This window comes from Euprymna scolopes, chromosome 14, assembly GCF_053919585.1.
Source record: "Euprymna scolopes isolate OS-2025 chromosome 14, ASM5391958v1, whole genome shotgun sequence".
NCBI classification, from domain to species: domain Eukaryota; kingdom Metazoa; phylum Mollusca; class Cephalopoda; order Sepiida; family Sepiolidae; genus Euprymna; species Euprymna scolopes.
This window is the reverse complement of record NC_136495.1, coordinates 95107747-95133095: the sequence shown is the minus strand read 5'-3', so window position 1 is coordinate 95133095 and position 25349 is coordinate 95107747. Positions and strand designations below refer to the sequence as shown.

Here is a 25349-nt window from a genome sequence, read left to right as displayed (position 1 = left end):
ATTTAAGTACGTTATTGAAAAGAAAACTAAAAGAAATATTAAAATCGAATGCTTATATATTGATAAAAATTAAAAAGATAAATTTCAAATTTAAATTAATGACATAACAAATTTGAAGTGAAGTTAATTTTAATTAATAAATTTTTAATTAACCTTTTAATTACAATTCCTTTTTAAGAAATAAAATATTGAGCAAAGTCAATTATGATGTCGTAGATGTATACAAAAACGGATATGAAACTGAAACTATCATAAACCGAAAAGATTATAGTTGGGACAGATAAATTTAAACTAGAATTTGAGGGTGTAGTTTAGTATTAGAAAAATGAATATTAAATGCATAATTTGTAGAAGAAAAATAATTGCTTAATTTATATCAACACACGGAGGATTAGTGTAATATTAAGATAGATAATTGGTTGAAATATAATTTAAAAAGTAGAAATATTAAAATAGGGTGATTTATAAATTCCATGGCTAACGGAAAATAATCAAACAAAACTTAAAAGAGTGGAGTGGAGGTAGGTTCAACTGCTTAATCTCTTTAATAGGGGTTAGAAATGTGTTCTTATATGTATAAATAGTGTATTTCACCGTCTGAGGAAAGGCTATTTTTAGAATATTTTTGAATGACATAAAATTTGAAATTGCCCGAATGGTCACGAAAGTTAAGAAATATGAAAATACACAATATTATGCTGTCATTTTTCATTTTATTGTCTTGGTTTTGTGAAGATATTATATATATATATATATATATATATATATATATATATATATATATATATATATATATATATATATATACATATATATATATATATATATATATATATATATATATATATATAAGGTGCTTTCAATAAGTTTCCAGACTTTTTTCGTATGGACACTTTTATTGATAGTACGTATGTAAAATTTTAGTCCTCTTTGAAGTAATCTCCTTCGGTTGCAATGCACTTGTTGTACGGTTCCAACAACTTTGGAAAGTCCTATGAAAGTCCTCTTATGTGAGTGTGTCAATGACTCTCGTCATAGATTCTTTCATTTTCTCAATTGTCTCATAACGATAGCCTCTAAGGTTTTCCTTGAACTTAAAGAATGACTAAAAGTCACAAGGTGCAAGGGCTGGACAATAGGGAGGTCGAGCAACTGTCTTGATGCCCAACTTGGTCAAATAATCTGTGATAAGGATGAAGTTGTGGATTAGTGCATTGTCCTGGTATAAATTCCTCTGACCTGATTGAAGAGTTCTGGCCTCTTCTGGTGGAATATCTTCCTCAATTCCCTTAAAATCTCAACATAGTGTTCCTCGTTGACTGCATATCCAGTGGGAACCCAATGCATGTAGATCATGCTCGTACTGCCAAAAAAAAGGGATCATCATAAGTTTCTGGGTGGACTTGCTTTGGGTCTGAGAGAGACTGCATGCTTCCACTGGAAACTCTGTCTCTTGGTCCATAGCAGTAGATCCAGGTTTCGTCACAGCTCATCAGAGCATCAACAGCTGCGGGATCTGAGTTGATCAGCGAGACCATCTCCCTGCTGTCATGACAACGTCTTTCTTTCTCATTTTCTCCTTAGGACAAACCACAAAAACCTTCTGCATATTCCATTCCTAGCGAATAATTGTGTGTACAGTTCCCACACTGCCATCAAACTGTGCACTTATTGTCTCGATAGATACATGACGGCCCTTATCCATGAAATTCCTCATTTGGCCAATCAACTCTAGTGTTCTGACTTCCTTATTCTCCCCACACTTCTCATCATCCCTCACAGGCTCTCTGCATTTCTTGAATTTCTTCTGCCACTCAAAGACTGGTTATCATTTCGTGCAAGATGGTTCAAAAGCAGTTTGCAACATTCCATAGGTTTCTGTGGCATTTTAAAACAGAATTTTATTGCATATCGTTTTTCTGCATTTTTAAAATTCATCAGCTGTGAAAACTAGGCTTTAATAGGGTGTCTTTCTGCTGTAGCGGTTCATTTGAACCTGAAATCATAAAAATTGGTCAGTCATCTCATAAGATGTATAACAATAACATAGTGAATTTTCAAGAGTCTCCAACAATTTTAAATGCCTGTACAAAAACAGTCTGGAAACTTATTTATATATATATATATATATATATATATATATATATATATATATATATATATATACGAGTGTGCCTCTATTTTTCTTCAATAAACCTAACTTTACCATGGAATATCCTTTATAATCCTGGCTTTTTAAAATCTTTTCATACAAGCTTTTTAGTTTTTCAATCTATGTGCTAAATAGCAAAATTTATGATTGCCTATGAATACTATTTTGCTAAAAACATTCCCTCTGGTGATATGAGCCATTTATTGAAACTCCATGGAATAAAGAAATAAACTTTAAATTTTTGTATTCCTTGTCGAATAATCAATCACACAAATCATGATTTTTGTTCTGCAGCTTTCATGGTTTGTGTGAGCTGCGGCGTTGTTTCATTGTGGAAATAATTGTATATACATACATATATATATATATATAATTAGATCTCCTCTTAATGTCTAATATATAATTATATATATATATATATATATATATATATATATATTGTTGTAGATTTGTAGTCACACAAGCGTAGTAAGTCTATGCAAAATAGAAAATGTGAATTACAAAAAGTAAACAAATTTAAAAAATGGATGCTATTATTTATGAAATTATAATCAATAAGGCCGGAATGCATTTCAATGGTTTGATGATCTAGGATAACGTGAATATTTCAATAAACAATATTCAAAGACTTTCTATTATTTTTCTTGTATGATGATAACAAGGTTGGAATGTCCTGTAGCATCTGCTGATGCAGACTATTTCACAATTTCTTCCATTATTGCCATTGGTCTATACAAGATTATTAACTTTCATTGTTCTTCTATTTTTTCTTGGTTATTGCCAATTATAACAAAATGATGGATTGACCGTCGGGTTAGTCACTAATGACAATGCAATTTGTTATGAGGAATACAAAATGTGCATCACTGTCTTTCATAAAATAAAGAAAAGAAAATGAAAAAGTGAGTTTCATTATTAGAACTTATTTGGGGATCAAAGTGCAACAAGTTATAATTTCAAAAACATAATATTTAGGAAAGAAATATGAATTAAAACACAGAAAATTTAAAGGAACAGAAAGATAAGTGTCGTTATAAGTATAGAGCAAAAACATGCAAAAATAATTGGATTCGAGAGCAAATAAGATACCTCGCTGACAAGAAAAGTATTGACGCAAGATTCAAAGTTCTCATATGAAAAAAAATAAAATGATCGTTCATAAGTCTACAGAATTTTTATTCGATTATTATTATTATTATTATTATTATTATTATTATTATTATTATTATTATTAGATCATTTTTTTCAAAGGAGAGAAATGTTCAGCTGATTGAAGTAAGGAAACGCTAGATTTTTCAGATTCTGAATTGATATATTAGTATTTTTTTTAGCACAAGGTCATCGATGGAATTCGGAGAATTTCTGTTCTTCTCTATTTAATGTCATTTTGGTCTTAGGATATCATGGAGATTTTTGCGAAACATAAAGACCTTGGGAGTCAGATATTTCTACCTCGAACGATAGAAATGTGGTGAATATGACTAAGTTGACAGCAAACGCGAAATTGAAACTGTTAGCTGATGTGATGACAGAAGACTTGGTGACTTACTTAGGAGGGACGCTGGATACTCCTACGTTAAAAACTGATATTGTACCTAACTTCGCACTCGTAGTGAGGCAAGTAAATAGGAACACGCTAAATGGATATGCATACATGTTTATGTATATATATATATATATATATATATATATATATATATATATATATATATATATATATATATATATATATATATACTAGCCGATTTACCCGAGCTTTGCTACGGATATATTTGTATTACACAATACTAATTGGCATTCTTTTAATATTTATGTAATTACAGGTTCGAAACCAAAACTTCTGGGTAAACGACATTTCTTGTACCACTGGTAAAAATGTAAACGAAAGTTCTACATTACCTAGAAAAAAAAACTGTACAGGTCCGTTTTCAGTTTGTGTTGCTCCCAAAAATGTAAATTAGGATTTTTGCGGATAAACTATGCTTGATTGTGTATATAAAAAGTACCCCATTTTTAATAAAGGAAGGACTTTCACATAAAAATTTAATAAACAAAAGATACGGCAAAAATTGAATTACACTTGTAAATCATATCTAAAAAATAGCACGGTTCGTAAACTGCAGAAGTACTAAACAGATAAAAACACCCGCATTTTTGTACTTCTGCAATTATTTTTCTTTGAGTGATGCTGAGACATAAAGCGACACCCACCTCGCCCCGAAAAAAAACCCATAATTACGTCGAAACTCCCCCACACAAATATATATTATCAACTAAATCAATTACCCAGACAGGAAAACATAAGATCTTTCTCAATAGAAAATCGAAGAAAAAAAGTGAAAAAAAAAAAACGCGTAGGAATATATCTGATATAAAAAGCATTACTTTACCTTGTTTCTTTTTCAAAGTATTATGGAAACGATAATAAAATTCAGACAGTCAAGTGAATAGTTGAAAAATGATTTTAAAATCGTCCGTAGGAAATAAATTTTAACCTTTTGGTAAACGTGCTCACACCTTACAATGAATCGAGTTTGTGAATTTTCATTGCGTTTGTCGAAAGTTTTTAGCAGACATCCAAACATACAGACAAACATACATACATTTTCGCTTTTATATATATAGATATATCTTTTTACAAGGCAATCACCACTTATCAAGGCCCGGAGGCCACTCGGAGATAAAGGTTATTGCGTGTACAGTAAGCAATGGCATAATATCGTAGTAATCGCTAGTAATGGAGATCTGATAAGGTGTCTTACTTAAGGGGGTGGTTCAACAGGAATTTGTTTATGTTGGACTTGAAGACATCTAAGTTGTTGTCAGGTGGGAAATAGGCAAACAGAAGAGAGCTCCACATGCATGCACTTCTAAGAAAGAAGCTTTGTTCATGGAATCTACGTTTTGATTTAGGCACAGATAAAGAGTGGGGAAAATTACTGACAGTGGATTCAGCTAGATGGGTGTTTTTCGTGAAGGATTGGTGAGAGGGGGCCAGAGATTGGAGGTCAGACGAGCACTTCCCATGAAAATAACGATAAAACAATGACAGGCTCGCAACGTCCCTTCTGTGGGAGAGAGGTCGTAGGGAAGAGAAAAGGGCATTCCCCACTAAGCTACAAAGTCTATTTTGTACTCTGTCAAGGCAGGATAGGCTGTTTTTAGCAGCTCCTGCTCAGATATGGCAGCAGTACTCCATCCTTGGACGTATTTGGTTTCTATATAGATATAGAATTGCATCCGCAGTGAGCTACTGGAGCGGCAGAAGGATCCTACCATTTTTCCAGTGACCTTGGCAACAGATTTGATGTACATGTTCCATTTCAGATCAGGAGTAAAGGTCAATCACAGAAGCTTGTCAAAACATGGAGCCTCCCCAAGACGAGAACCACCCATTTCAATTGATGCCAGATGGGGATCAGAGCGTTGATGATGTAAAGATGGGAGCTTGGTTTTAGATGCATTAAAAGTAACCAGCCACCTTTCCCCATTGTATGACGCGCTCAAGATTAGAGGAGAGAGAATCAGAGAGAACTTTGTCAATTACGGTCTTTGATGTGTTGCCATAGATGGTCGTGTCATCAGCATAGATGTCAACGAATGATTTAATCGAGGATTGATCGAGGACTAAACCCAATGAGCGAACAATTAACCATTATGCAAAATAGGTGTGCGGTTTAACTTCAAGGTAAACGTTAATGTAAAATATATGAGATTATAAATGTTGAAAATATTTTTTACAAATTAACGGAACATCCCAACTTTAGTTCTAGTTTTAATAGACAGGGTGGCCACAAAGTCACGTACCAATGAACTGTGAATTTGAATAAATGTTACTACTATAACTTTTTTAATTTAGAAAAATTGAGATAAAATTAACATTGGTGCGTGACTTTGTGGCCACCCTGTATTGTTTGGTTTTGATAATCGTGCTGCGAAATTTTGTTATGAATTTTCGTTTGTCTTTTTATATTTCCAGTTAATAAACGGTCATTGTTGCCATGGCAACATATCAACTTGGGGTCCATGCCAAACGGTCGACAGGAAATTCGAATGGTGTCATCTCCTTGCGATGGTTTAACTATAGAGAAATGTCAAGAAAAGTTGCAGCCTATCAAAGACAAAGGTATTTCATTTTCTGTTTCCAGCCATACAGACGATCATATCATCACTAAAACCATAAACCGAGGAATTCTGCCTTGATTTGAATTTGCAGAAGATGCATAAAAGATTATATAATTTATATATATATATAATTTATATATATATATATATATATATATATATAGAACATAAGTTCTATATAGATTATATAATATATATATATATATATATATATATATATATATATATATATATATATATATATATATATATAACATAAGTTCTAGGAAATTAATTTTTTAAACCTTCGTCTGAGATAATCTCGCCGAATTATGTATTGTTAGAATATACGTCCTATATTTGTAAAGGAGTTTCTTGTGTGCATTGCTTTTGTAATAGTACTCTGTCAAGTTGTGTTTAAGCATCATTACAAAAATAGGGGACTATTTGGAATTACCAGGTGCTGTATGTACTCTCCACTTATCTCGGCATTGTTTCCAGGGATCCTGGATTTCTTGCCATTCATATCTACTCAAGAGAGAAGTGGTTAGAGATTGTGCAGCCTTTGATTCACAATTTATTGCGGGTCATACATCATCTTCCAAAATGGACAAACACCCAGCACTCTATTACTAGTCCTGTGGGGGTCTTTTCTTCCTCTGTGTGGTCTTTGATGTGTACTATTCGCATTTATTTACCTCTTATTGGTTTGTTGTATAATGGAAACTGAAAGATGGGCTAATATTCGCAGGATGCCGACAGGTCCACTCACGTTGGCTATCAAAAACTTGAAATTTTAGATGTAGGTTACTTGGATATGGATCAAACTTTTTAATTTGATTTGAGCCCAAAACAATCAAAATTAAGGGGTCAAAATTGGGGTCAAATTTAAAAACATTTAACCTCTGCGGTCTCTAAGAAATTACTCAGCCAATTTTTGGTCTAAAAATTTGAACTTTTACATAAAGTGTATTCAGACGTGTTAGGCTGTAAAAAGGTGTTAACTTTGGTTAAAATATCCTGTTTCTTCTTTTATCAGATGTGTTTAATTATCTTTACTTATCAAAGACATTCCGATACAAAACCTATCTAACATCTGTGTGAAATTTAATAAAAATCGGTCTCGTCGTTGTGGAGTGTACAAAGAAACGAACAACTCACACACATAAAATGTTCCTTTATATATATATATATATATATATATATATATATATATATATATATATATGCATATATATATATATATATATATATATATATTTATATATATATATATATATATATATAAAAATGTAATTCTTGGTTCGTTATAAGCGAATAAAACCATATTTCTACGTTACAAATTTATTTGAAATTTTCAGACAACCCATCTTTAGAGTCGAGGGATGTTTTTATGTTATTAAAATAAATTTACCTTGCGAATTATTAAAATATTAAATAAAATAAATATATTTTCGTAACCGTTAGTGCGAACCTGTTTTGTTGATAAAACTGAACTTCCGGTTCGATTCATTTCACAGCCACGAATTGACAATACGAAGTAGATTTCATTTTCTGTTTACTCGATAAGTAAAAAAAAAACAAAAAAAAACATAATTCATTTGTTTATCTTCCAAATTTTTTAATTTAAACATTTTTTCTTTATTATATAAGGAAAAAAAAGTTTGTCGCTTGCTTTTTGAGGGTTTTTTTTTTGTTTTTTTTTGTTTTTCGATATAAGATTGGTTGGTAAAAGTACAGTTTTTTTACGGATTTGTAACTTGCTTAAATAATATTTGGTGCTAATGCAAAGAGTGGTCCGCGCTATTTTTTAAATCGTATTTCCAGGTTTAATTAAAGTTTTATTATATGTTTTTTTATTCAATTGTAAGGTTAAAATACAGATTAGGTACAAAACCCCCTCCCCTCCCCATGTTAAGAATGGCTTTTTAAATAATAACGTTATTATTTTAACACGGATCACTCTCTGCATGAGTACTGTACTTTCACCTAACAATTTAATAAACAAAACATAGTACTTATGCAGAGAAAGTACCATAATAATATAATAATAGAATAATAACGTTATTAAGAAAGCCATTCTTTACATGGGGAGGACGTTTTGTTACTATTCTATACTTTCACCTAACAATTTAATAAACAAAAGATGGTACTTATGCAGAGAAGGTACCGTGCTGAAATAAACTATTAAGAAAGCCATTCTTAACATTGAAAAGGGAGAGTGTTCTATAACTATTTTATATTTTCACCTAACAATTTAATAAACAAAAGATAGTACTTATGCAGAGAAGGTACCGTGCTGAAATAATACCGTTATTTAGAAAGTTATTCTTAACATGGGGAGGGAGTTTAGCATCGATTCTATACTTTCACCTAACAATTTAATAAACAAAAATAGATAGTACGTATGCATAGAAAATACCGTGCTGAAATAATGTTATTTAGAAAGACATTCTTAACATGGGGATGGTATTTTGTAACAATTCTGTCCTTTCACCTAACAATTTAAAAACAAAACATGGTACTTATGCAGAGAAGCTACCCCGCTGAAATAATAACGTTATTATTTAGAAAGCCATTCTTAACATGGGGATAGGGGTGTTTTGTAACTATTCTGGACTTTCACCTAACAATTTATTAAACAAAAGTTAAACTTAAGCAGACAAGGAACAGTACTGAAGCATTAACATTATTTAGAAAGCCATTCTTAACATGAGGAGGGAGGATGTTTTCTAACTAATCTGTACTTTCGGTGCTAATGCAGAGAGTGATCTGCGCTATTTTTTAAATCGTATTTCCACGTTTAATTAAAGTTTTATGATATGTTTTTTATTCAATTGTAAGGTTAAAGTACAGATTAGGTACAAACCCCCTCCCCTCCCCATGTTAAGAATGGCTTTTTAAATAATAACTTCGAAATTCGATTTAAAAAATAGTGCGGATTAGTAAGTTCATGAGCACCAGAATTTGTTAGGTGAAATACAGAAAAGTTTCTACCAAGAAAACCATTATTATTTTTTGTTTTTGCTATTCTTACCAAGGGGAGGACATGATGTTTTGTCACTATTCTGTTCTTTCAACAAACAATTTACTAAAAAAACAAAAGGTAAATTTTCACATTAGGTCCACCTCCACAATTTTTAACATGGGTAGGTTGGGGGTGTTTATTCCGAAAGCCGTTCTTAACATGGGGAGAATGGTGGTATTTATTCCGAAAGCCGTTTTTAAAAGACGAAAGACAGGTAAAAGGTTAAAACATGTGGTTAGGCATGGGTGTTGTTTATTCCGAAAGCCGTTCTTAATATGGGGAGGTTGGGAATGTTTATTCATGGCCGTCAGTGAATTATAGTACATAGTACAGGTCTTTATATCTCGAAAACTAATGGCCTCTGCAAATTTTAAATGAGATTTTCTTATTCAGCATAGTCGAAAATTGTGGAGGTGGACCTAATGTAAAAAAAAAATACCCTCCCCCCAAAAAGATATTGTGAAATTTAAATTTAAGCGCGGTAACAAAAATAAAATTAGACAGAAAAATACACCTTTGGGTTTGTACTTGCACAAAGACTTGAAAAAGTTGTCAACAAAAACAAATATATAACAAGTAAATATTTTCAAAGGCAAGATAAGTTACTTTTCTACCTAATTGGATAATTTTTAGTGTTTTTATTGGGTTTGTACTACTGTACATATAGATTGGAAAAGTTGTCAAAAAATAAATGTATAACAAATATTATCAAAGGCAAGATATGTTACTTTATTACCGAATACCTATACAAAATATTGTTAAAAACCACTGAATACATGTCTGCCTATGTCCCAGTAACATATATTGAGTGAGTTCCTGACAGTATTTTGTATAGTTTTTTAGTTTTAACTCATTTTCCCAAAGTTAATGTGTTCAACAGTCTGCCGTCATTTGTGTTTTTCAAATATACAGATAAACACTACATTTTTTCAAACCGATTAAACATTTTACACTAAATAAAAACACTAAAATCTTATCCAGTTAGGTAGAAAAGTAACTTATCTTGCCTTTGATAACATTTATTTATTATATTTATTTTTCAACAACTTTTTCGTTTCTGTGTTTAGTAATACAAACCCGTTTTATTTACTATAACGTTTAGTCGGCTCGAAGAACAGTGTTTATCAGTGTATTTGAAAAATACAAACGGTGATGGACACTGTTGATGATGTTAAGTTTGAGAAAATGATTTAAAACTAAAAAACTATACAAAATACTATCAGAAACCCACCGAATATGTCAGCCTATGTCACAATAACATATAATCAGTAGGTGTCTGACATTGTTTTGTATAGTTTTTAACTGATTTTCCCAAACTTAACGTATTCAACAGAGTCTGCGACCATTCGTCTTTTTCAAATATATAGATAAACACTGCGTTTTTGAGCCGATTAAACATTTTACATTAAATAAAAACACTAAAAAATTATCCTGTTAGATAGAAACGTCATTTACCTTACCTTTGCTTTCATTTATTCGTTTTTGAACAACTTTTTCGAATCTGTGTATAGTAACCCCACCTTACCCAAATATTAATTAAAAACTCACATTTTTGAATACAATAAAAAAGAAAACTATTTCAATGGTTTAGCAACTTTCGGCTTAATCCACTGAATGTTGGTTGAGCCCAAGCCATGATTGATGGTAACTCCCGAGGATCCGGATCCAATTCTGAAAGAGTACCATATTTTTTTTCATTTTCGTCTTTTTTTTTTTACTTTTTGGAGTGGATTGCTGTACTAAGAATATAAGAAACATGCATTTTCTCTTTTTATTAGAATTTTCCATTACACGAAAATTAAGCCACAGCAACGCGTGGCAGGGTACAGCTAGTATATATATATATATATATATATATATATATATATATATATATATATATATATATATATATATATATATATATATAAATCTCCACACTAACGTAATGTACTTGCAATAACCCTTATCCCTGAGTGGCTTCCGGGCCTTGATAAGTAGTGATCACTGTGTAAAATATATATATATATATATATATATATATATATATATATATATATATATAACTGAACGTCTGTGTGTGTGTCTGGTCACGAATAGGCTCCTATATAGTTGATATTTTAAAAAAACCGATCACATATAATGATAGAAGATGTATCGAGACACAAGAATGAGTATGTTTGATCTGGCATAATGATGATTCATTAAAATTGTGGGGTCTGCGTACGTGCCTTGCCCACAAAGTATGGAAATAAAAAAAAAATTAATTTAAAAAAAACGTTTACAAGTGTTTTGATATAGATGTACATAATAATACTTGTATAAGTATGTTTTAACTTAATTAGGGATGGAATAATAAAATTGTGGGGTCTGCGTTCGCGCCTGGCCTCCATAGAATGGAAATAGGCATAAACTTTAATAAAGACTTTTCATATCTATCTGCGTAAGTATACTTTGATAATTATGTTTCAGTTTGAAGAAATACGGTATAATAAAATTATGGGGTGTTCGTTCGCACCTGACCTCCATAGAATGGAAATATGTCACAAAGTTTAACAAGGTTTTTTAATATAGATCCACAGAATATTGTGATAAGTGTTTCAGTGTGAACAGGTATGGTATAATAAATTATGGGGTTTATCTATTTTATTTTTACTTTCATCATATTTTGCTTCGGTTTTGATACCCCCAAATTCGAAGCTATCTCTTTACAATCCTTCCTTTTCATAACCTATCATACTTTCATAAATCAGAGTCCATTTTCTGTAGGCTGTTTTTGAACCCAGTCAACGACGCGTACTTTTGCTAGTATATATATATATATATATATATATATATATATATATATATATATATATATAAAGTGAAAATGTCTGTGTGTGTGTGTGTGTCTGTGTATCTGTGTGTCTGTGTACATTTCCCTACGCAATAACTCTGTCAATTTTTAGTCTACAGAATCGAAATTTGATATACAGGTTACTAAGATTTGGGAAAATCGATGTGATCGGTTTTTGGCCAGATATTTGGCGATTAAGGGGGTCAAAGTTCAACGATTTGACCTTTGAGAACTCTACCAAACTCGTCCGACACTTTTGGGTCTACGCACTTGAAATTTTAGATATAGGTTCCTTGGACATGGATCTAACTTAATAACTTGATTTGAACCCAAAACAATAAATTTTAAGGGGTCATAATAGGGGTCAAATTTAAAAAAAAATTGACCTCTGCGGTCTCTTCCAAATTACTCAGACAATTTCTGGTCTAAATAATTGAAATTTTACATAAAGGGTATTCAGATATAGGGCAAGCTTTTTCATCAGTTTGGGTCGAAAATTTTTAGTTACCAATATATAAATGTATGTATGTATGTCTGTTTGCATATTTGCCTTAAACATTCGATAGAGGCGACGGATTTTACCAAGATCAGTATCGTTTTAAAGTTCGATTTTTCATACGATAAATATCGAAAGATTGGCTAAAAACATTTATATTTTCCCCTTCAACTAGGCGCTTTTCTACAGGGGGAAGTCACTTTTTTCGCCGATATTTTTTAAAGTTATCCTCTCCTTTAGATTGTGTTGCCTTAATTTTAAAAATGTCGCTTCCGGTTTGGCGGTGGTCGTAACAGCATAAACGTTAGGTTTTACTCCGTTCTTTTCCTCCTTTGCGGTACGGGTTCGAGCCTGCCTTCCTACTACCACTTTTTTTTTCCTCAACATACACATCCAAGCACCCGGGCAACGCCGGACGCCCATGCAAGTATATATATATATATATATATATATATATATATATATATATATATATATATATATATACGAAAGGAATTACGAGATGCAAAACAAAAATTTACAACATTTATTGTTAATAAAATAATATATTTATATATAAATACTTTTTCCTTATTCCTTGCAGTTTCAAAAATTAGTTTGTTTTGAGGGTTTTTTTTTTGCCTTCAACGGAATTAACTAGCAAAATAAAAGTGTGAAATTGCTATAGAATTGCTAATTAGTACAAAAGACGAAACTTTTCAAAAATATAATGTTCGAAAAATTGATTTAAAATTGTAGAAGGATATTGAAAATAATGGTTAAGAATCCAAATATAGTTCAATGGCAAAATCCGATCAATGATGTTGGCTGATAATAAAATACATATAATAAGTTTGTAATGTTGAAGAGAATAAATTCAAATAGGTGAGATTTCAATAGTTCTTACAGTCAAATTAGAATAGGAGTATGAAATGTTCATGAGCAAATAAGACGGAGTAAATTTTCCAATCGCAGATAGATAGAGCAAGCAAGAATACACAGAATTTTTGTTCAAGAAAAATTGATCGGAATACTCAATTATGAAGTAAAAGTTCAACAAATTAAATCGATCGAAATACTCAATTATGAAGTAAAAGTTCAACAAATCAAATCGATCGGAATACTCAATTATGAAGTAAAAGTTCAACAAATCAAATCGATCGGAATACTCAATTATGAAGTAAAAGTTCAACAAATCAAATCGATCGGAATACTCAATTATGAAGTAAAAGTTCAACAAATTAAATCGATCGGAATACTCAATTATGAAGTAAAAGTTCAACAAATTAAATCGATCGGAATACTCAATTATGAAGTAAAAGTTCAACAAATCAAATCGATCGGAATACTCAATTATGAAGTAAAAGTTCAACAAATTAAATCGATCGGAATACTCAATTATGAAGTAAAGGTTAAACAAATTAAATCGATCGGAATACTCAATTATGAAGTAAAAGTTCAACAAATCAAATCGATCGGAATACTCAATTATGAAGTAAAAGTTCAACAAATCAAATCGATCGGAATACTCAATTATGAAGTAAAAGTTCAACAAATTAAATCGATCGGAATACTCAATTATGAAGTACAAGTTCAACAAATCAAATCGATCGGAATACTCAATTATGAAGTAAAAGTTCAACAAATCAAATCGATCGGAATACTCAATTATGAAGTAAAAGTTCAACAAATCAAATCGATCGGAATACTCAATTATGAAGTAAAAGTTCAACAAATTAAATCGATCGGAATACTCAATTATGAAGTAAAAGTTCAACAAATCAAATCGATCGGAATACTCAATTATGAAGTAAAAGTTCAACAAATTAAATCGATCGGAATACTCAATTATGAAGTAAAGGTTCAACAAATTAAATCGATCGGAATACTCAATTATGAAGTAAAAGTTCAACAAATCAAATCGATCGGAATACTCAATTATGAAGTAAAAGTTCAACAAATCAAATCGATCGGAATACTCAATTATGAAGTAAAAGTTCAACAAATTAAATCGATCGGAATACTCAATTATGAAGTACAAGTTCAACAAATCAAATCGATCGGAATACTCAATTATGAAGTACAAGTTCAACAAATCAAATCGATCGGAATACTCAATTATGAAGTAAAAGTTCAACAAATCAAATCGATCGGAATACTCAATTATGAAGTAAAAGTTCAACAAATCAAATCGATCGGAATACTCAATTATGAAGTAAAAGTTCAACAAATCAAATCGATCGGAATACTCAATTATAAAGTAAAAGTTCAACAAATTAAATAGATCGAAATACTCAATTATAAAGTAAAAGTTCAACAAATCAAATCGATCGGAATACTCAATTATGAAGTAAAAGTTCAACAAATCAAATCGATCGGAATACTCAATTATAAAGTAAAAGTTCAACAAATCAAATCGATCGGAATACTCAATTATAAAGTAAAAGTTCAACAAATAAATCGATCGGAATACTCAATTATAAAGTAAAAGTTCAACAAATCAAATCGATCGGAATACTCAATTATGAAGTAAAAGTTCAACAAATCAAATCGATCGGAATACTCAATTATGAAGTACAAGTTCAACAAATTAAATCGATCGGAATACTCAATTATGAAGTAAAAGTTCAACAAATAAAATCGATCGGAATACTCAATTATGAAGTAAAAGTTCAACAAATTAAATCGATCGGAATACTCAATTATGAAGTACAAGTTCAACAAATTAAATCGATCGGAATACTCAATTATGAAGTACAAGTTCAACAAATCAAATCGATCGGAATACTCAATTATGAAGTAAAAGTTCAACAAATCAAATCGATCGGAATACTCAATTATGAAGTAAAAGTTCAACAAATCAAATCGATCGGAATACTCAATTATGAAGTAAAAGTTCAACAAATCAAATCGATCGGAATACTCAATTATAAAGTAAAAGTTCAACAAATTAAATAGATCGAAATACTCAATTATAAAGTAAAAGTTCAACAAATCAAATCGATCGGAATACTCAATTATGAAGTAAAAGTTCAACAAATCAAATCGATCGGAATACTCAATTATAAAGTAAAAGTTCAACAAATCAAATCGATCGGAATACTCAATTATAAAGTAAAAGTTCAACAAATTAAATCGATCGGAATACTCAATTATGAAGTAAAAGTTCAACAAATTAAATCGATCGGAATACTCAATTATGAAGTAAAAGTTCAACAAATCAAATCGATCGGAATACTCAATTATGAAGTACAAGTTCAACAAATCAAATCGATCGGAATACTCAATTATGAAGTAAAAGTTCAACAAATCAAATCGATCGGTATACTCAATTATGAAGTAAAAGTTCAACAAATTAAATTGATCGGAATACTCAATTATGAAGTAAAAGTTCAACAAATTAAATCGATCGGAATACTCAATTATGAAATAAAAGTTCAACAAATCAAATCGATCGGAATACTCAATTATGAAGTAAAAGTTCAACAAATTAAATCGATCGGAATACTCAATTATGAAGTAAAAGTTCAACAAATTAAATTGATCGGAATACTCAATTATGAAGTAAAAGTTCAACAAATTAAATTGATCGGAATACTCAATTATAAAGTAAAAGTTCAACAAATCAAATCGATCGGAATACTCAATTATGAAGTAAAAGTTCAACAAATTAAATCGATCGGAATACTCAATTATGAAGTAAAAGTTCAACAAATTAAATCGATCGGAATACTCAATTATGAAGTAAAAGTTCAACAAATTAAATCGATCGGAATACTCAATTATGAAGTAAAAGTTCAACAAATCAAATCGATCGGAATACTCAATTATAAAGTAAAAGTTCAACAAATTAAATAGATCGAAATACTCAATTATAAAGTAAAAGTTCAACAAATCAAATCGATCGGAATACTCAATTATGAAGAAAAAGTTCAACAAATCAAATCGATCGGAATACTCAATTATAAAGTAAAAGTTCAACAAATCAAATCGATCGGAATACTCAATTATAAAGTAAAAGTTCAACAAATAAATCGATCGGAATACTCAATTATAAAGTAAAAGTTCAACAAATCAAATCGATCGGAATACTCAATTATGAAGTAAAAGTTCAACAAATCAAATCGATCGGAATACTCAATTATGAAGTAAAAGTTCAACAAATTAAATCGATCGGAATACTCAATTATGAAGTAAAAGTTCAACAAATAAAATCGATCGGAATACTCAATTATGAAGTAAAAGTTCAACAAATTAAATCGATCGGAATACTCAATTATGAAGTACAAGTTCAACAAATTAAATCGATCGGAATACTCAATTATGAAGTACAAGTTCAACAAATCAAATCGATCGGAATACTCAATTATGAAGTAAAAGTTCAACAAATCAAATCGATCGGAATACTCAATTATGAAGTAAAAGTTCAACAAATCAAATCGATCGGAATACTCAATTATGAAGTAAAAGTTCAACAAATCAAATCGATCGGAATACTCAATTATAAAGTAAAAGTTCAACAAATTAAATAGATCGAAATACTCAATTATAAAGTAAAAGTTCAACAAATCAAATCGATCGGAATACTCAATTATGAAGTAAAAGTTCAACAAATCAAATCGATCGGAATACTCAATTATAAAGTAAAAGTTCAACAAATCAAATCGATCGGAATACTCAATTATAAAGTAAAAGTTCAACAAATTAAATCGATCAGAATACTCAATTATGAAGTAAAAGTTCAACAAATTAAATCGATCGGAATACTCAATTATGAAGTAAAAGTTCAACAAATCAAATCGATCGGAATACTCAATTATGAAGTACAAGTTCAACAAATCAAATCGATCGGAATACTCAATTATGAAGTAAAAGTTCAACAAATCAAATCGATCGGTATACTCAATTATGAAGTAAAAGTTCAACAAATTAAATTGATCGGAATACTCAATTATGAAGTAAAAGTTCAACAAATTAAATCGATCGGAATACTCAATTATGAAATAAAAGTTCAACAAATCAAATCGATCGGAATACTCAATTATGAAGTAAAAGTTCAACAAATTAAATCGATCGGAATACTCAATTATGAAGTAAAAGTTCAACAAATTAAATTGATCGGAATACTCAATTATGAAGTAAAAGTTCAACAAATTAAATTGATCGGAATACTCAATTATAAAGTAAAAGTTCAACAAATCAAATCGATCGGAATACTCAATTATGAAGTAAAAGTTCAACAAATTAAATCGATCGGAATACTCAATTATGAAGTAAAAGTTCAACAAATTAAATCGATCGGAATACTCAATTATGAAGTAAAAGTTCAACAAATTAAATCGATCGGAATACTCAATTATGAAGTAAAAGTTCAACAAATTAAATCGATCGGAATACTCAATTATGAAGTAAAAGTTCAACAAATTAAATCGATCGGAATACTCAATTATGAAGTAAACGTTCAACAAATTAAATCGGTCGGAATACTCAATTATGAAGTAAACGTTCAACAAATTAAATCGATCGGAATACTCAATTATAAAGTAAAAGTTCAACAAATTAAATCGATCGGACTACTCACATATGAAGTAATAGTTCAACAAGTAAATCGATCGGAATACTCAATTATGAAGTAAAAGTTCAACAAATTAAATCGATCGGAATACTCAATTATGAAGTAAAAGTTCAACAAATCAAATCGATCGGAATACTCAATTATGAAGTAAAAGTTCAACAAATTAAATCGATCGAAATACTCAATTATGAAGTAAAAGTTCAACAAATCAAATCGATCGGAATACTCAATTATGAAGTAAAAGTTCAACAAATCAAATCGATCGGAATACTCAATTATGAAGTAAAAGTTCAACAAATCAAATCGATCGGAATACTCAATTATGAAGTAAAAGTTCAACAAATTAAATCGATCGGAATACTCAATTATGAAGTAAAAGTTCAACAAATTAAATCGATCGGAATACTCAATTATGAAGTAAAAGTTCAACAAATCAAATCGATCGGAATACTCAATTATGAAGTAAAAGTTCAACAAATTAAATCGATCGGAATACTCAATTATGAAGTAAAGGTTAAACAAATTAAATCGATCGGAATACTCAATTATGAAGTAAAAGTTCAACAAATCAAATCGATCGGAATACTCAATTATGAAGTAAAAGTTCAACAAATCAAATCGATCGGAATACTCAATTATGAAGTAAAAGTTCAACAAATTTAATCGATCGGAATACTCAATTATGAAGTACAAGTTCAACAAATCAAATCGATCGGAATACTCAATTATGAAGTAAAAGTTCAACAAATCAAATCGATCGGAATACTCAATTATGAAGTAAAAGTTCAACAAATCAAATCGATCGGAATACTCAATTATGAAGTAAAAGTTCAACAAATTAAATCGATCGGAATACTCAATTATGAAGTAAAAGTTCAACAAATCAAATCGATCGGAATACTCAATTATGAAGTAAAAGTTCAACAAATTAAATCGATCGGAATACTCATTTATGAAGTAAAGGTTCAACAAATTAAATCGATCGGAATACTCAATTATGAAGTAAAAGTTCAACAAATCAAATCGATCGGAATACTCAATTATGAAGTAAAAGTTCAACAAATCAAATCGATCGGAATACTCAATTATGAAGTAAAAGTTCAACAAATTAAATCGATCGGAATACTCAATTATGAAGTACAAGTTCAACAAATCAAATCGATCGGAATACTCAATTATGAAGTACAAGTTCAACAAATCAAATCGATCGGAATACTCAATTATGAAGTAAAAGTTCAACAAATTAAATCGATCGGAATACTCAATTATGAAGTAAAAGTTCAACAAATAAAATCGATCGGAATACTCAATTATGAAGTAAAAGTTCAACAAATTAAATCGATCGGAATACTCAATTATGAAGTACAAGTTCAACAAATTAAATCGATCGGAATACTCAATTATGAAGTACAAGTTCAACAAATCAAATCGATCGGAATACTCAATTATGAAGTAAAAGTTCAACAAATCAAATCGATCGGAATACTCAATTATGAAGTAAAAGTTCAACAAATCAAATCGATCGGAATACTCAATTATGAAGTAAAAGTTCAACAAATCAAATCGATCGGAATACTCAATTATAAAGTAAAAGTTCAACAAATTAAATAGATCGAAATACTCAATTATAAAGTAAAAGTTCAACAAATCAAATCGATCGGAATACTCAATTATGAAGTAAAAGTTCAACAAATCAAATCGATCGGAATACTCAATTATAAAGTAAAAGTTCAACAAATCAAATCGATCGGAATACTCAATTATAAAGTAAAAGTTCAACAAATTAAATCGATCGGAATACTCAATTATGAAGTAAAAGTTCAACAAATTAAATCGATCGGAATACTCAATTATGAAGTAAAAGTTCAACAAATCAAATCGATCGGAATACTCAATTATGAAGTAAAAGTTCAACAAATTAAATCGATCGGAATACTCAATTATGAAGTAAAAGTTCAACAAATAAAATCGATGGGAATACTCAATTATGAAGTAAAAGTTCAACAAATCAAATCGATCGGAATACTCAATTATGAAGTACAAGTTCAACAAATCAAATCGATCGGAATACTCAATTATGAAGTACAAGTTCAACAAATCAAATCGATCGGAATACTCAATTATGAAGTAAAAGTTCAACAAATTAAATCGATCGGAATACTCAATTATGAAGTAAAAGTTCAACAAATTAAATCGATCGGAATACTCAATTATGAAGTACAAGTTCCACAAATTAAATCGATCGGAATACTCAATTATGAAGTAAAAGTTCAACAAATTAAATTGATCGGAATACTCAATTATAAAGTAAAAGTTCAACAAATCAAATCGATCGGAATACTCAATTATGAAGTAAAAGTTCAACAAATCAAATCGATCGGTATACTCAATTATGAAGTAAAAGTTCAACAAATTAAATTGATCGGAATACTCAATTATGAAGTAAAAGTTCAACAAATTAAATCGATCGGAATACTCAATTATGAAATAAAAGTTCAACAAATCAAATCGATCGGAATACTCAATTATGAAGTAAAAGTTCAACAAATTAAATCGATCGGAATACTCAATTATGAAGTAAAAGTTCAACAAATTAAATTGATCGGAATACTCAATTATGAAGTAAAAGTTCAACAAATTAAATTGATCGGAATACTCAATTATAAAGTAAAAGTTCAACAAATCAAATCGATCGGAATACTCAATTATGAAGTAAAAGTTCAACAAATTAAATCGATCGGAATACTCAATTATGAAGTAAAAGTTCAACAAATTAAATCGATCGGAATACTCAATTATGAAGTAAAAGTTCAACAAATTAAATCGATCGGAATACTCAATTATGAAGTAAAAGTTCAACAAATTAAATCGATCGGAATACTCAATTATGAAGTAAAAGTTCAACAAATCAAATCGATCGGAATACTCAATTATGAAGTAAAAGTTCAACAAATTAAATCGATCGGAATACTCAATTATGAAGTAAAGGTTAAACAAATTAAATCGATCGGAATACTCAATTATGAAGTAAAAGTTCAACAAATCAAATCGATCGGAATACTCAATTATGAAGTAAAAGTTCAACAAATCAAATCGATCGGAATACTCAATTATGAAGTAAAAGTTCAACAAATTAAATCGATCGGAATACTCAATTATGAAGTACAAGTTCAACAAATCAAATCGATCGGAATACTCAATTATGAAGTAAAAGTTCAACAAATCAAATCGATCGGAATACTCAATTATGAAGTAAAAGTTCAACAAATCAAATCGATCGGAATACTCAATTATGAAGTAAAAGTTCAACAAATTAAATCGATCGGAATACTCAATTATGAAGTAAAAGTTCAACAAATCAAATCGATCGGAATACTCAATTATGAAGTAAAAGTTCAACAAATTAAATCGATCGGAATACTCAATTATGAAGTAAAGGTTCAACAAATTAAATCGATCGGAATACTCAATTATGAAGTAAAAGTTCAAAAAATCAAATCGATCGGAATACTCAATTATGAAGTAAAAGTTCAACAAATCAAATCGATCGGAATACTCAATTATGAAGTAAAAGTTCAACAAATTAAATCGATCGGAATACTCAATTATGAAGTACAAGTTCAACAAATCAAATCGATCGGAATACTCAATTATGAAGTACAAGTTCAACAAATCAAATCGATCGGAATACTCAATTATGAAGTAAAAGTTCAACAAATCAAATCGATCGGAATACTCAATTATGAAGTAAAAGTTCAACAAATCAAATCGATCGGAATACTCAATTATGAAGTAAAAGTTCAACAAATCAAATCGATCGGAATACTCAATTATAAAGTAAAAGTTCAACAAATTAAATAGATCGAAATACTCAATTATAAAGTAAAAGTTCAACAAATCAAATCGATCGGAATACTCAATTATGAAGTAAAAGTTCAACAAATCAAATCGATCGGAATACTCAATTATAAAGTAAAAGTTCAACAAATCAAATCGATCGGAATACTCAATTATAAAGTAAAAGTTCAACAAATAAATCGATCGGAATACTCAATTATAAAGTAAAAGTTCAACAAATCAAATCGATCGGAATACTCAATTATGAAGTAAAAGTTCAACAAATCAAATCGATCGGAATACTCAATTATGAAGTAAAAGTTCAACAAATTAAATCGATCGGAATACTCAATTATGAAGTAAAAGTTCAACAAATAAAATCGATCGGAATACTCAATTATGAAGTAAAAGTTCAACAAATTAAATCGATCGGAATACTCAATTATGAAGTACAAGTTCAACAAATTAAATCGATCGGAATACTCAATTATGAAGTACAAGTTCAACAAATCAAATCGATCGGAATACTCAATTATGAAGTAAAAGTTCAACAAATCAAATCGATCGGAATACTCAATTATGAAGTAAAAGTTCAACAAATCAAATCGATCGGAATACTCAATTATGAAGTAAAAGTTCAACAAATCAAATCGATCGGAATACTCAATTATAAAGTAAAAGTTCAACAAATTAAATAGATCGAAATACTCAATTATAAAGTAAAAGTTCAACAAATCAAATCGATCGGAATACTCAATTATGAAGTAAAAGTTCAACAAATCAAATCGATCGGAATACTCAATTATAAAGTAAAAGTTCAACAAATCAAATCGATCGGAATACTCAATTATAAAGTAAAAGTTCAACAAATTAAATCGATCAGAATACTCAATTATGAAGTAAAAGTTCAACAAATTAAATCGATCGGAATACTCAATTATGAAGTAAAAGTTCAACAAATCAAATCGATCGGAATACTCAATTATGAAGTACAAGTTCAACAAATCAAATCGATCGGAATACTCAATTATGAAGTAAAAGTTCAACAAATCAAATCGATCGGTATACTCAATTATGAAGTAAAAGTTCAACAAATTAAATTGATCGGAATACTCAATTATGAAGTAAAAGTTCAACAAATTAAATCGATCGGAATACTCAATTATGAAATAAAAGTTCAACAAATCAAATCGATCGGAATACTCAATTATGAAGTAAAAGTTCAACAAATTAAATCGATCGGAATACTCAATTATGAAGTAAAAGTTCAACAAATTAAATTGATCGGAATACTCAATTATGAAGTAAAAGTTCAACAAATTAAATTGATCGGAATACTCAATTATAAAGTAAAAGTTCAACAAATCAAATCGATCGGAATACTCAATTATGAAGTAAAAGTTCAACAAATTAAATCGATCGGAATACTCAATTATGAAGTAAAAGTTCAACAAATTAAATCGATCGGAATACTCAATTATGAAGTAAAAGTTCAACAAATTAAATCGATCGGAATACTCAATTATGAAGTAAAAGTTCAACAAATTAAATCGATCGGAATACTCAATTATGAAGTAAAAGTTCAACAAATTAAATCGATCGGAATACTCAATTATGAAGTAAACGTTCAACAAATTAAATCGGTCGGAATACTCAATTATGAAGTAAACGTTCAACAAATTAAATCGATCGGAATACTCAATTATAAAGTAAAAGTTCAACAAATTAAATCGATCGGACTACTCACATATGAAGTAATAGTTCAACAAGTAAATCGATCGGAATACTCAATTATGAAGTAAAAGTTCAACAAATTAAATCGATCGGAATACTCAATTATGAAGTAAAAGTTCAACAAATCAAATCGATCGGAATACTCAATTATGAAGTAAAAGTTCAACAAATTAAATCGATCGAAATACTCAATTATGAAGTAAAAGTTCAACAAATCAAATCGATCGGAATACTCAATTATGAAGTAAAAGTTCAACAAATCAAATCGATCGGAATACTCAATTATGAAGTAAAAGTTCAACAAATCAAATCGATCGGAATACTCAATTATGAAGTAAAAGTTCAACAAATTAAATCGATCGGAATACTCAATTATGAAGTAAAAGTTCAACAAATTAAATCGATCGGAATACTCAATTATGAAGTAAAAGTTCAACAAATCAAATCGATCGGAATACTCAATTATGAAGTAAAAGTTCAACAAATTAAATCGATCGGAATACTCAATTATGAAGTAAAGGTTAAACAAATTAAATCGATCGGAATACTCAATTATGAAGTAAAAGTTCAACAAATCAAATCGATCGGAATACTCAATTATGAAGTAAAAGTTCAACAAATCAAATCGATCGGAATACTCAATTATGAAGTAAAAGTTCAACAAATTTAATCGATCGGAATACTCAATTATGAAGTACAAGTTCAACAAATCAAATCGATCGGAATACTCAATTATGAAGTAAAAGTTCAACAAATCAAATCGATCGGAATACTCAATTATGAAGTAAAAGTTCAACAAATCAAATCGATCGGAATACTCAATTATGAAGTAAAAGTTCAACAAATTAAATCGATCGGAATACTCAATTATGAAGTAAAAGTTCAACAAATCAAATCGATCGGAATACTCAATTATGAAGTAAAAGTTCAACAAATTAAATCGATCGGAATACTCAATTATGAAGTAAAGGTTCAACAAATTAAATCGATCGGAATACTCAATTATGAAGTAAAAGTTCAACAAATCAAATCGATCGGAATACTCAATTATGAAGTAAAAGTTCAACAAATCAAATCGATCGGAATACTCAATTATGAAGTAAAAGTTCAACAAATTAAATCGATCGGAATACTCAATTATGAAGTACAAGTTCAACAAATCAAATCGATCGGAATACTCAATTATGAAGTACAAGTTCAACAAATCAAATCGATCGGAATACTCAATTATGAAGTAAAAGTTCAACAAATTAAATCGATCGGAATACTCAATTATGAAGTAAAAGTTCAACAAATAAAATCGATCGGAATACTCAATTATGAAGTAAAAGTTCAACAAATTAAATCGATCGGAATACTCAATTATGAAGTACAAGTTCAACAAATTAAATCGATCGGAATACTCAATTATGAAGTACAAGTTCAACAAATCAAATCGATCGGAATACTCAATTATGAAGTAAAAGTTCAACAAATCAAATCGATCGGAATACTCAATTATGAAGTAAAAGTTCAACAAATCAAATCGATCGGAATACTCAATTATGAAGTAAAAGTTCAACAAATCAAATCGATCGGAATACTCAATTATAAAGTAAAAGTTCAACAAATTAAATAGATCGAAATACT

The 25349-nt window shown here is 29.6% G+C and overlaps 1 protein-coding gene across 2 annotated transcripts in view; it reads left to right on the top strand.

The window, feature by feature from the left end:
- LOC145293171 (uncharacterized) overlaps positions 1–25349 on the top strand; it is a 132135-nt gene that overhangs the window by 43818 nt on the left and 62968 nt on the right. For both annotated transcript variants that reach the window (XM_080139637.1, XM_080139636.1), the window contains exon 4: positions 6132–6278. In XM_080139637.1, the coding sequence (XP_079995763.1) occupies positions 6132–6278 (147 nt within the window). The remainder of the gene's footprint in view (positions 1–6131; positions 6279–25349) is intronic.